The following is a 13504-nucleotide window of genomic DNA, read 5'->3' on the forward strand; positions in this document are numbered from 1 at the left end:
CAATGATCTTTATATGTGTTCTTTCCTAAAACAAGTCATTATATGAGTAATGCATTAATTCACTCCTGAGCCTACATTCACTCCTGAAATCCTGGATATTCCTGGACACACTCACTAACATGAAGCTGAGCCCACCTACCTTACCTTACCTTACGGCATGTTTTCTGGCAGGTACAAATAAACTATAGAAATCCATCCAGACACAATGACAACATACACAGAAATACAGGCTGTATAGAAATGTTTACATTTATGACAGTTTATTTATTTATTACTGTTAAGGCTAATGACACCAGAAGTGAGAGTAGTCACTGACTAACACTGTCAAGCATTTTATTGTATTTATTTGTTCCTTGGTATAAAAAGGTGCATTGATGTGGTGCTTAGAAGACAGATACTACACCTGAACCTTGGGCATGTGGTAGCCTAGTGGTTAAGGTGTTTGGCTACCTCTCTCCTTTAGTTTCTTTCTTTCTCTCTCTTTTCTCCTATTTTTCTAATTTTTTTCTTTTTCCCTTCTTCCCCACCCAAAACACGCTATTGTTCCCCAGCTTTAACATGGTGATCAAGTTGTCAGGCTACCGATCGAAAGGTCGTGAGTTCGAATACCCAGGTCTACCAAGCTGCCACTTTTGGGCCCCTGAGCAAGGCCCTTAACCCTCAATTGCTCAATTGTATAAAAATGAGATAATGTAAGTCTCTCGAGATAAAGGTATCTGCTAAAATAATGTAAATGTGAACGTAACCCTCTTTCAGAAGGGTTTAGAACAGAGATATATTATATATTATATATTTTGTGTGTGTATAAATAACTTAACACTCCCTGAAACTAAGTTTAATGCATTTTCCTTACTGTGGAAGTTAATGACTAAGCAAACAGTAAATGACGACATGAGCATGATTGTGTAGCGGATGAGGGTGGAGTGAGTGACCATTGCCATTTTAAAGAAGCACGACAACGCAGAAGGTTCTTTATCCTTGTTTACCGCTTTATTAAAGCTTTTAGGTGAGTGTTTACATTCGTGTGTTTTAACCTGGATACACATCTAATCTTTTAACGTAGATTTACTTTCTTTTCGGGAATACTTCGTTCTGCTGGGAAGTTGTTCTTGGGTGGTCGTTTTCCATGATGAAATAACATTTGTTTATGTTTTGGGTGTTTAAATCGAGTTATGAGAATCGAATCTGTCGTTGTGAATACAGCGTTATGTTTGTGTCGTATTGAGAATTGTATGTACTTTAAAAAAAAGAGAGAAAAATCTCTCTCTCTCTATTTTTTTCATTCTTATTAATAATACGTTCACTATTTTTTTTCTACCAAAAAAATAAATAAAACGATGTTCGTTTTGTATGATAAACGTTGTACGAGTTAAAGATGAAACTTTCACTCGGATTCTAACCTGAAGTGTTAGTTATAGAGTAAAAACAGTGTTTTTTAACACGAAGGTCTGTAAAACACAGATTATTTTAAGATGGAGGAATAAGACCTCCCTTTTAACCCTTAGCATCGTCATAAACAGTAAAACGAATTGTATACAAACACGATCCGAACGTAATGAATCTGAATGTTTGAAATATTTGAGCATTTACCTGATCATAACGTTATTACTGCGTATGCGAGTTGCCGTTAAAATGAACAAACGCCCATCTGTTCATGTTCAGGGAAAGAGTTAAATTCACGAGAGTCGAATCCTGCTTTTCATCGATTCGACTAAAATTCATGCGAAAGACACGGTTATGAAGTATTAAAAGCAGGTTATGAAGTATTAAAAGCAGACAACCGGTTTTTGTTATTTTATTATTATTATTTTACTTCAAGATGAACCGATTCATTCGAACCGATTCATTCGAACCGATTCAGTCTTCACTAAAACAACTCTGTATATAGAATTAATAATAAAACAAAACATTTTACTTGAATTCCCTCATCACCATCAGGTACTCAGATATACTGTAGGTGTGTTGGTATGTGTTTACAGTGGATAGACACCTAAATGCTCATTCTTCCCACTTTCAGGACCTGTTTTTTTTTTTTTTTTTGTATTTATTTCTAGAACAGAGGTCTCCCTATTAGTCATACTGTAAAGGTCATTGGTTATTGGTTAAGGGACTAATAGGATTACTCATGAGGGCTGAGAGATGCTCATTAAACAGGACTAGGTGTAACGTAGTGGAATTTGCATAATTCCAAAGTGGCTTAAAGTTGAAGCAAAATCCAGTCCAAACAGTTCAGGATTAAAGGACTTGCTCAAATCCTCAGCAGTGGCTCTCTGGCATCTTTACGATTTGAGCTTGTTATCGATACAGATCAGATCCTGAACTGCAGAACAGCGAGCCACTGCACCATCTTTAATGAGGTTGGTTAGGACATTTGTAGGTACACAGTATTCAGCATTGAGATCCATGACACCAGTAATGCAGCTAAATCCAGATATCACACAGTTACCATGAAGACAGATTTGTAGTTTATATACATCTTGTCTTTTTTCCCCCTTTTTTCAGAATCCAAATTTAAAGAACCATGGAGGGAGGAATGAAGTGTGTGAAGTTCCTGGTATTTTTCTTCAACTTTATCTTCTGGGTAAGTCTTTAGTCTTTTTTTTTATTATTATTGAGGAACTAGGGGGCCAGGATGTATGGTCTGATTCACACATTTGTGGTTTCATAGTAATACTATTGTGTCGTACTTATAAATACTTGATACCCTCTTCATACACTTTTTTTTGGAGTGGAATTGCTGTGAAAATGTTGACACAGTCAGATCCGTGTAATTTTGACACCACCCATGTGATTATCCAGAGGGATGGATGATCGAACCTCCGGTGATAACTTTAACCCTGATGACTGAAATAATACACTAGATAGTCATCACTAATTCCTGTATAAATACTCCAAAAACACTAACATTTCCATTTCATTTTAATTTAGTGGTGGAATAAGAAATTTTTTTTTTGTCTTCCTGAAATGTGAACTCATTTACCAAGAGTCCACTTCTCTGTCTAATCTGTGTTGAAAGAGCTACGTTCTTGCAGTCAGACATCACTTGATGTTTAGAATTGAGGGCTTTTTTTCCCACATATTATGATTATTAGCACTATTACATTGCTCACATGTTTTCATTCTGTAAGTAAGTAAGCAGGGAAGTTGCATTGGATTTAGGAATGACATTGATTACCTTCAGTTTGTGTCTTTTTGGACACTAAAAAGAACTCGTTCCAACTTTAGAGGAAGTTCGTCTTAAATTACGGTTTGAACAATGCATCACGACTTACCAACAACAGCATGTGATGCAATTCAGTTTTATTTTTTTTCTATAGCACTCTTTACTATGGACGTTATCACAAAGCTTTACAGAATTATAAGACTTTAGAATAGAAATGACAAAGTTTAAAATGAACTTTATATTTAGTCCTAATAATCTGTTCCTAAGCATGAGGCAAACAGACTCAAGAGGGAGCCTCAGAAACTCATCCTTGTACTGTTTATAATCAAGTGGGTTTGTGTACCCAGGAGCTTTTGAGCAGCTTATAAATCAGTGTAATTTCTAAGTTCATTATAGATTTAACACTAATTCCTTCTTGCTGAAGCCATCAGATGTTCAGTGATGGAGACCCAAGTGCAAAACCGACTGCCGCTACAGAAGTCCAGAAGTGCGATGTTTTGTTTGTAATGCCCTGATCAGGGGTGAAACTGACCCTCAGTATCACGAAGAAAATCATTTCTCATTTCTAAATTTCTAATGATTGCTGCATGTTGGACAGCAGAAAGAAAAGTCACGTTCAATACGTCACTGATACGTAAGAGCCGATCACCTTTCATCTTTTATGTACAGTAAATTGTCGGTCATATGTACAGTAAGTTGTCAGTCATGTGCTGAACGTTTGTTGACATTTTAAAGAATATTTATTATAATCCTTCTTGTAATTAAGTCCGTTATTTGTCTAAAATGAGTTTACTAAGTTATGTATAGATGTAGCTTGCTCGTTGGCCTGGAAATGAGCTAGCTAGTCCATAGTGTAATCTGTCTTCCTGAACACTCCTGATTCGCTTAATTAAATCAGCGAGGGAATTAATCTAAATCCTCTAAACAAACACAGATAGCCTACTGTTGCAGTGTTTACTTGCTTCATGCTAATGGCTTAATGTCAACTCACTGATCATTGGTGTGAGATTTCAGTGAAACTTTAATCTTCTCCCCAATCACTGTGACCGTTTCTCCACCAATTCATTCCCTGATGCTACCCAGATTGTCAGATCAGTATGCCAAGAGGCTTTATATATATATATATATATATATATATATATATATATATATATATATATATATATATATTACTATAATGGTCGTTTGCGTGGGAATAAGTCAGCTGACAAAGACGTAAAGGAACAAATTCGTAAGCCATCCAACACACATAAACCGAGGCACGAACTTTCTTTGGGTTTCGTGGTCTTAATTTCCTGTCTGACTTCCGTTTCCAAGCGAGCCGTCAGAGTTTTAAACGTGACCTCATCTTTTTTATTTTGACTATGAAACCTAACCATCCTGTTCTTCTGTATGCCATACATTTTAATAACTTTTATTTCTGTTCAAGAGTCTACAAGATCTCACTAGTCGTACTAGATCCGTTGGTGTAAAACATACTATGTTACGTGGGAAAAGCTAACCTCCAACACCCCCCACCACGTTTCCCCTGGAGCACTCTTGATGGTGAATGTGATGTAACCTTGTGACTAAGTTTCCTGAGGTGTTCTGACTGCATCATGTGAATGTGTCATGTGAGGCTCAACATTTTTCCGCCATCAGTAATTGGCAGTGCTTTGTGTGGTTGGAAAAAGAAAAGAAAAAAAAAAGAAAAAATCCTGGAAAAATGGAAAAGCCTCAGCTATGGAAACTAATTAGACAAAGTGGAGTAAGCTGAATTCCAGGAGTTCTGCCTCTGTGTGTCACCTGCTGTAAATATTTACACTGGTGTTGCCCTCTGTGCCCATATACTGTATAAGGATACGGACATAAAGGGTGAAGATCAGTGACAATAACCTGAGTTTGTTTTTCCGTTTGTGTTCACGTGTCAAAGTTAATGTGGATTTAAAGATAACGTGGATTTTCAGAATGGAAGGTGTTTTTGGGGTATTAGATAAAATTTCCACTGAGAAAATTGACTACATGGAATTCATTTTATTTTTATTTTACATTTTTTTAAGTAAACCTACGATTTAAGCCACTTTGTGGTTAAGGCACTAAGTATAGATCCACCGTGTATAGGGATTTGTGTTTTGCATTTTGTGAGTCACTCTCACAAGTTAGCGTGTGGATTTTTTTTTTTCTTCTGCGGTTGTGTGTATCAACACCACCAGCATCATTTTAGCAGCTTTGCTCTTTACAGCGACTCTCTGACCGCCATTTGTTTCGTTTTTGCTGCTTTATATCACTATCATATATATCGCAAACCGTCAGTATCACATGAGAGAAAACAGGAAGGAACTTGTTTCGCAGTCATTCATGAGGAAGTTAAAAAAGATTTAAACATAAAGATAAATTAATAAAATAAAAAAAGGATGTTGTAAGATCGTTGTGGTGTAATACGTTAGATTTTGAAAAAAATGCAAGGTGCACAACCTTTAAAAAAAAAAAAAACAACCTAATAATTATATTTCTAAATATTTTCTAATTTGTTTTAAGATTTAGGTGGAAAGTAAATTATTTTTCCTAACATTTAATAATGTGGGCATGTGGTAGCCTAGCCTAGCGGTTAGTGTTGGGCTACCAATCGGAAGGTTGTGAGTTTGATCCCAGGTCCACCAAGCTGTCACTGCTGGGCCCCTGAGCAAGGCCCTTAACCCTCAATTGCTCAGCTGTTTAAAAAGGAATGCTGTAAAATGGAAATGTAATAAAACAATAAATCAGACAATAAGTCTGACAAATGCTGTACATGTAAATGTAATAAAACAATAAATCAGACATTATTTTACATAATATTTTACAAAAAAAAAACAAAAAAAAACAACTTTGACACTTTTTCATTGTAACTTTGAACAATTGTTTTAAACTCATGGTATCTTAAGTATGTATCCTAGTGAACCAGCATTAGTGTATTCAATGTTAGAGATTTAAGCACTTATGTACGTCGCTCTGGATAAGGGAGTCTGCCAAATGCTGTAAATGTAAATAACTCCACTGTTTTAAAAGCAGTCAGTTATAACATTAACACAATTGACAGGTGAAGTGATCATCGATCATTATTGACCTTAATCATTGTTGATTATAATCTCGTTACAGCGCCACCTTTCATCAGGGCTTTGTATACAATAATAAAGCAGGGAAACAGTCAGTTTTTGAAGTTGATGTGTTCGAAGCAGGAAAACTGGACTAGCGTTAGGATCTGAGTGACTTTGATCAGATCATCTCCAAAACAGCAGGTCTCGTAGGAGTCCGCATGTCCCAGTATGCAGGGGTTAGTGCCGACTAAAACCGGTCAGAGTTAGAAAACCCGGGTCATGGGAGCCCAAGGCTTAATCATGTGTGAGGTGAAGGCTAGGAGAGCCACAGAAGAGCTACAAATCTCAGAAAAAGTGAATGCTGGCTGTGATAGAAAGGAGTCAGGACACACAGTGTATCACAGCGTGCTGTTTTTAGGGCTGTGTATCTGTAGAGCGGTCAGAGTCAGAGTGACCATGCTGACTCCTGTACAATGGGCAGGTCAACATCAGAACTGGATTATGGAGCAATAGAAGAAAGGGGTCTGGTCTGATCAACACGTTTTCTTTTACATCATGTGGTGTATGTGTGTGTGTGTCACATACCTGGAGAAGAGATGCCACCAGGATGCACTATGGGAAGAATGCAGAATGCCACTTCAAGGTGTTAACTTGACCTCCAAATTTCCTAGACCTCGATTTGTCCGAGTGTCTGTGATATGTGCTGGACAAATCAAATAAAGTAGGTTGTGAGAGTCCCCACCTCATATCTTACAGGACATAAAGGATCTGTGGTGCCAGATACCACAACACACTGCTGAAGGTCTGGTTAGGTCCATGCCTCAACATGTCAGAGCTGTTCTGGCAGCACAATGTGGACAGTTATTAGGCAGATGGTTCGAATGTCATGGCTGATTGTGTATATCATGTAGTTCTATCTGGTAAACCGTGTCTAGTTCGTGTGTATTTAGTTAGCATTTACAGCCTTCCCGCAGTATTGTAAATGTGTGTCAAGGTGTGTCCTGTAGAGCTTTCCTGATTACCTCCTGTGTATTTACCTACGGTCTGACATGGTCACGATGCCCTTCTCAAACACAACTCCTTTAGCAAATACAAGCTTGAGGAAAGTTAGAGCAAAAACCCTCAGCAGCGCAGCATGAGACTCGAAGTCTCCTTCATGCTTCAGGTAGAGCGTGTGAAGTGTGGGATGTGCTTTAGGAAAGGGCCATACCCAGAAATCATGCACGCATACACGCGCATTTCACACATGATCATATGACTGAGTAAATGTGGGGTCGTGTGAGTGTCCATTTGTAACGTTTTCCGAGGCGGCCATGTTTGTAGGCCAGGGTGCGTGTTGTTACTTGTTCACTACCACTACTTATGTTGGCTTTGTAGAAGCTTTCCTATTTAAGCTTAGATAAAAATTTATAAATTTAATGTGGCCTAGGGCTTTCGAGCCACATGTACCAAATTCGGATATGTTGTAGACCCTGGTCTGAAGTTTGTTGCTATTACTGTTCTAAGCAATCCGAGTACCGGTACTTCCGGTACTGGGTCTCAAAATGGCCTTCCCCCCCCATAGACTCCCATTATAAAATTTGGAGGTTTATAACTCATCAAGCTTTCGAACTATCTACACCGGCCAGCTCCTTTAGGGTGATACTCTGAACAAAGGTTTAAATTGGTGTACCGACTGGCCTTTCGGTTGTGCCGCAGCCCCGCCCCCAAAATATGCTAAATCAAAAAACTTTTTACAACATGGACATGTGACATATCAAAACACTCAGAACAATTAGGGGAACTTCCTCAGGAGTATTCGGATGACGTCACATGCTCGTCTCCACTTTCCTCCAAATGTTTTGGCACCCTATCTTTTTGTCCACTTGCCTCCAAAAGTAACACTGACCCTTTTGTCCATTCGCCTCCAAAAAGCACCGGCCTTTGCGAATACTTGCCTCGTCAAAGCAAGCATCAAAGTTTGTCGTGACGAACTTTACAAATCTAGTTCATAAATATCCTCCCTGTGTTCCTGTTTTTTTTTTGTATCTACTTTATTATGAGGATAAAATACAATTTATAGAAAACCAGCACAGTTTTATTTAACTTGCAAGATTCGAAAGTATCGGAACATGTTCTCATTTTAATGTTTTCCCTACAGACTGAAGACCCACAGGTTCGAGATCTAAACACGAATATAAGACCACAAATCAGAATTTGCCGTCTGTGGTAAACAACATTTGTTCGAACCTAACATTTTTCAAGCAGTCAGAAATATCGGAACACGTCGTAAGACTGACGCGAGACTGTATGTTGAGGCTTTGCGTGTAGGAAAGGAAATTCTCCTACGATCAAACTAAAGACTGAATATTCTAATATGTTTTTTCTGCTATTTTCTGTCTAGTTGTGTGGCCTGGCTCTGATCGTAGTGGGCGTTTTGGCACAGACGGCGATCGCCAACTTTACCATGATTAAGCAGGTGGCCACGAACGCATCCCCCATCGTGATCATCGTGGTAGGAGTCGTGATCTTCTTCATCGCGTTCTTCGGCTGCTGCGGAGCATGGAAAGAGAACTACTGCATGGTCACTATGGTAAGGCAGGCCGTGCCGATGAAAACTTCACACTGTAATTCGCTACGGCAACACAAAAGAGTTTAACTGCTTTAACGTGATGGAAAATAAATTGTTTTTATTTATCTGAATTTGCGATCGCTGGAAAAACATATTTGGGTAGAAATGCTTTATTTAAACTTTTATTTTTTTTCGTCTAAGAAAAAAATTACAATTTAACGTCTTTTCGGCTACACGATGTTTTCAGTGCTCTGGACTGAATGGTGTCGGAGTATTCGGTGCATCATTTTTAGCTATTGTTTCATGATAAATGTAGATTTTGTCCGATTTTTTTTTGGACTTTACTCTTTGAATTAGCACAGGCGTTTATGAAAACACCAACAGGAAAAAGTCTAATATTTTTTTTTCCAGTGAAGTCTTAAGTTATCCCAAACTAACTGGTTTAACTGGATGCTTGTTTAGATTTCTTGCTTCCTTGCACACATTGCTGATAGTTCAGTAAACTCTAAGGTAACTTCTCAATGTTTACAAGACCTAACCACACGGCCGTATTTAAAAATGATTCTCTCTTCCTTTTATTTATTTATTTATTTACTTACTTACTTACTTACTTACTTACTTACTTATTTTTTTAACTAAAAACCCCCTGTTATTTCTGCTTCTTCTCTCCTCAGTTTGTTGTCTTGCTCTCTTTCATCATCATCGTTGAAATCGGAATAGCCATCGCCGCATACGTCTTGAGAAACCAGGTGTGGTTTTACACAATACAGGACTTGGGATTTGTAAACGTTTCATAAAAACAAGAAAAAAAATGTATTGACTCTTGTCTTTTCTTCCAGCTGACCAATCTGGTGGACACTGGCCTAAAGGAAGCGATCAAAAACTACACAAATCCAGATATTAAGACAGAAGTGGATAACCTGCAGAAATGGGTTTGTCTAGCACATGGACATTAACACACATCAGTTGTGAGCTACGATCGGCATCTGGAACTTGCGACACTTGTTATATATTGTTGCGTATATACCATGTTAAGTTATATAGCAGATGTCACATCAAGGCAAATCACAATGCGCTGGTTCAGATATGTAGATATTTCATTGGTTCTATAGCTTTGGCTAAATTAAAGGTGGGGTCTCCTTTGTTTGAAAACCAGTGTTGACATTTGAAATCACCAAAACAAACACGCCCCTAACCCAAATGGGTCCCACCCCTGTATCGATAGCTCCTCCCACACATACATACGTAACCCAGGCAACTAATGGAAAGAAATGTGTCTTTATCATAGCTGAAGGGAAGAACAATACGATTGCAGATAAACAAACAAGCAAAAATGACACACAAGCATAATCATGTAAAGGACAAAGGCATATATTAGTTCTGTGTAACAAAGCAAAACCAATGTTACTCACCTAACGAGAAGGAAAAAAGCGACCTCGACGTCCCATCGCAGGCCTTCCTGCTCCTTCAGTTCTCTCCAGCGCTGGACAGCTGATCCTATATTAACACGTCCTACTTCTTGCCTTATCGTAAGCCTTTCTTTGCTTTCTTTCTTTGTTTATATCCTCCATGTCAATGTTAAAACCGCTTTCTGCTAATGTCACACATGTGCACTGAACACTCGACAAGCCCCGCCCCTTTCTGCTCATCGGCTACACGTTTCTTTTGATTTTTGTTTTGTTTGTCGTCCCGACTCAGTTTTCTGAAGCATTTCTCAAACAACGGAGACTTCACCTTTAAGCTATAGCTTCTATAACAACATGTGCAGGGACGTTGCAACATAAATGGATTTAAAAATGAACGATAAATAGATGAGTTTTTCTTTTTGTGAGGTGACGTTTATTTAACATGGTGAAGGTAGTGCTTATAGGAGTAAAGCTCCATGCTGAAGACACATGATCACATGAACATCGGATTTCATGACCTCTTAATGTGGTTTCTGAAAATAGAAGATATAATAAAAGAAATAAACTGTGTGTTATATGAGTCATGGTGATGTAGTATGGGCATGTGGGTGTTAGTGCATCACGTTACATGTGAGTCTAGATTGATTGCATCACCATAGCAACGCAATTTGAGATATCAAATACTCGGAGTTGATGGAAGTGATTTAAAAGATACACTTTCCTACCAAAGATAATCCATGTAGCAGCTCTGAGTTTTGGAGCATGTTTAACAATCCAGAAAGGTTTTTGGTGCTTGGACTTTATCTATAAACAGTTAAAAAGCATGATGTGTCACTTTAGTTCTTTAATACAGTTGTAAAAATAAAAAAGGTTGTGATTGTAAGAGAAACAACACAATTCAGGACATGCAGTTATTGGAGAAGAATCAACATCCCAGTAAATCTGCTTCGGACCCCTTCTTGATTATTTTCCCCTTAACGCCTAAGTGTGTTTATTGTTCAGATCATTTCTGTCATTTAAAAAAAATTTGTCTCGTGTCTACACGTGTAGCTGAATTGCTGTGGAGCAGTGAACTCTAGCGACTGGGTGAACTTCAAGCCTGACAAAATCTCCGTCCCCGACTCGTGCTGCAAGAACGTCACCGATAACTGTGGAATTGGAGCCATGACAAACGCCACCATCATCAACATCCAGGTAAGCGCAGAAGAAGCCCTGCGTTCCCGAGAGGCATTTCAGACCGAAACGAAAACCTCTCAAAAAGATGCTTCTCTTTTTCAACCAACAATTTCTGCTTTTTCAAACCTGAACGTGTAATAATGAGGGTTCTGGCTTGTCGCGCTGCAGGGTTGTGGGGAAGGTCTGGAGAATTTCTTCAAGAAGAACATTCTCTGGGTTGGAGTCGCAGCTCTCGTCATTGCTTTCATCGAGGTAAGACATTTTTCATCGATGTTTATTTCTTATTTACTTCCATTTTTTTCTAAACATCCTTCACCTCTCCTCATCTCTCTCCTCCTTGTACTTCAGATCTTGGGTGTTGTTTTTGCCTGTGCGCTGATGAGGGGGATCCGAAAAGGCTACGAGGTGATGTGATCCAGCCGTCGTAGAACTTCAACGGAATCACTTTTTACACTCCGGTTAAACACTTCATCTTCTTGCGGAACTTAGCCAGAAAAAAAAACAACCTCTCACACCTATACGCCGATAGCGAGGATCATAATCTTCTCTTTTTAATTGTAGAAGATGAGGAAGAGATGGATTTCTGCCTGTTCTTGTATTATTAAGCCTCATATATCTGTAATTTAGTCACAGACATCTTCACAGACTTCTTCTTTTAGACGGATATTGTACTTTTATATTCTCACGAATCTCGTGTATTTTACGATCCATATTTTAAAGATGACATGCTTTCCAGACTTTGAAACAACCAACAAATAAAGATTTAAAATTCCCACCCAAACTTCGGTGTCAGGTTTTGGCTTTGGTTTTGATTTACAGACGTTTTCACACGGATATGTTTTCATACAGATGATCGCTGATGATTTGGAAATAGTTTCACTGTGATTTCATACCGTTTTATGAATTGTAACCTATTTCTAGAGATCTGTGTTTTTGGAAGTTGAATAAAACCAGAATTTGGTCAGACAAATAATGCTTTCCTCTGGTAAATTCACACCTCCCCGGTTAGATTCTCTGTAGTTCCTGCATAACAGGATAAACACCTGAATCACGTAAATAATAAAATACTTTGAGGAAAGCCATCCATCCATCCATCTTCTACCGCTTTATCCGGGGCCGGGTCACGGGGGCAGCAGACTAAGCAGGGATACCCAGACTTCCCTCTCCCCAGACACTTCCTCCAGCTCTTCCGGGGGAATACCCAGGCGTTCCCAGGCCAGCTGAGAGACATAGTCCCTCCAGGATGTCCTAGGTCTTCCCCTGGGTTCCTCCCGGTTGGACATGCCCGGAACACCTCCCCAGGGAGGCATCCGGAACAGATGCCCGAGCCACCTCAGCTGACCCCTCTTGATATGGAGGAGCAGCAGCTCTACTCTGAGCTCCTCCCGAGTGACCGAGTTCCTCACCCTATCTCTAAGGGAGCGCCCAGCCACCCTGCGGAGGAAACTCATTTCGGCCGCCTGTATCTGGGATCTTGTCCTTTCGGTCATGACCATAGGTGAGGGTAGGAACGTAGATCGACTGGTAAATAGAGAGCTTCGCCTTGCGGCTCGGCTCTTTCTTCACCAGGAAAGCCGTCGGGTGCAAAATAAACCAACACTGACGTAACGTTGCCTGACAGAAAAACAGACTTACTGGTACCACCTCAGGGTTTATTATTTTCCAATAACAGTGTGTCCTGTACTGTTTTATTATTTAACTAATTATAGAATGTCTCATACTTTTGTATTTTTACCGCATTTGTAAGATTCATGAAAATTTCATACCTCAAAGTTAATTTAAATTACGTCTGATTTTATTTAGTTAAATCACTTGGATTAAGCTGGACATCCAAAATACAAGATCCTGTAAATGATTTGTTTTACACACACACACACACACACACACACACAAATACACCGCTTTCCGATCTTCATAGTTCTTTACTGTAAATTCGTCTGTTTTATTCTAATTTGATTATAATTTTATTACATGGACAGCAGGGCCAATACCAGCCAATTATATTAGGGTGGACTGGTTCAAATAAAAGGTGGGCTTATCTAATCTAACCTAATCCATTTTACCCCATAACCAATATTTACAACCTTCCACAAAGCCCTAACTTGTTCACACACACACACAGACTTAGATGCTCTTGACATCACAGTGTTTTGTT

At 38.9% G+C, this 13504-nt stretch overlaps 1 protein-coding gene across 1 annotated transcript; it reads left to right on the top strand.

Annotated features, from left to right (window-relative positions):
* Positions 1-859: 859 nt before the first annotated feature.
* cd63 (CD63 molecule) lies at positions 860-12130 on the top strand. Its single transcript, XM_027134567.2, has 8 exons — positions 860-1006; positions 2503-2581; positions 8600-8788; positions 9442-9516; positions 9607-9699; positions 11224-11367; positions 11518-11601; positions 11698-12130. The coding sequence occupies exons 2-8, from the start codon at positions 2522-2524 to the stop codon at positions 11761-11763; spliced, it is 711 nt and encodes a 236-aa protein (XP_026990368.1). The 5' UTR covers positions 860-1006; positions 2503-2521; the 3' UTR covers positions 11764-12130.
* The last annotated feature ends 1374 nt before the right edge of the window (positions 12131-13504 follow it).

This window comes from Tachysurus fulvidraco, chromosome 23, assembly GCF_022655615.1.
Source record: "Tachysurus fulvidraco isolate hzauxx_2018 chromosome 23, HZAU_PFXX_2.0, whole genome shotgun sequence".
Taxonomy (NCBI): Eukaryota; Metazoa; Chordata; class Actinopteri; order Siluriformes; family Bagridae; genus Tachysurus; species Tachysurus fulvidraco.

Coding starts and splice junctions, on each gene's coding strand:
- cd63 (XM_027134567.2), top strand. CDS start 2,522: ATGGAGGGAGGAATGAAGTGTGTGAAGTTCCTGGTATTTTTCTTCAAC. Junction 11,368..11,517: donor CCACCATCATCAACATCCAG/GTAAGCGCAGAA, acceptor GTCGCGCTGCAG/GGTTGTGGGGAAGGTCTGGA. Junction 11,602..11,697: donor TCGTCATTGCTTTCATCGAG/GTAAGACATTTT, acceptor CTTGTACTTCAG/ATCTTGGGTGTTGTTTTTGC.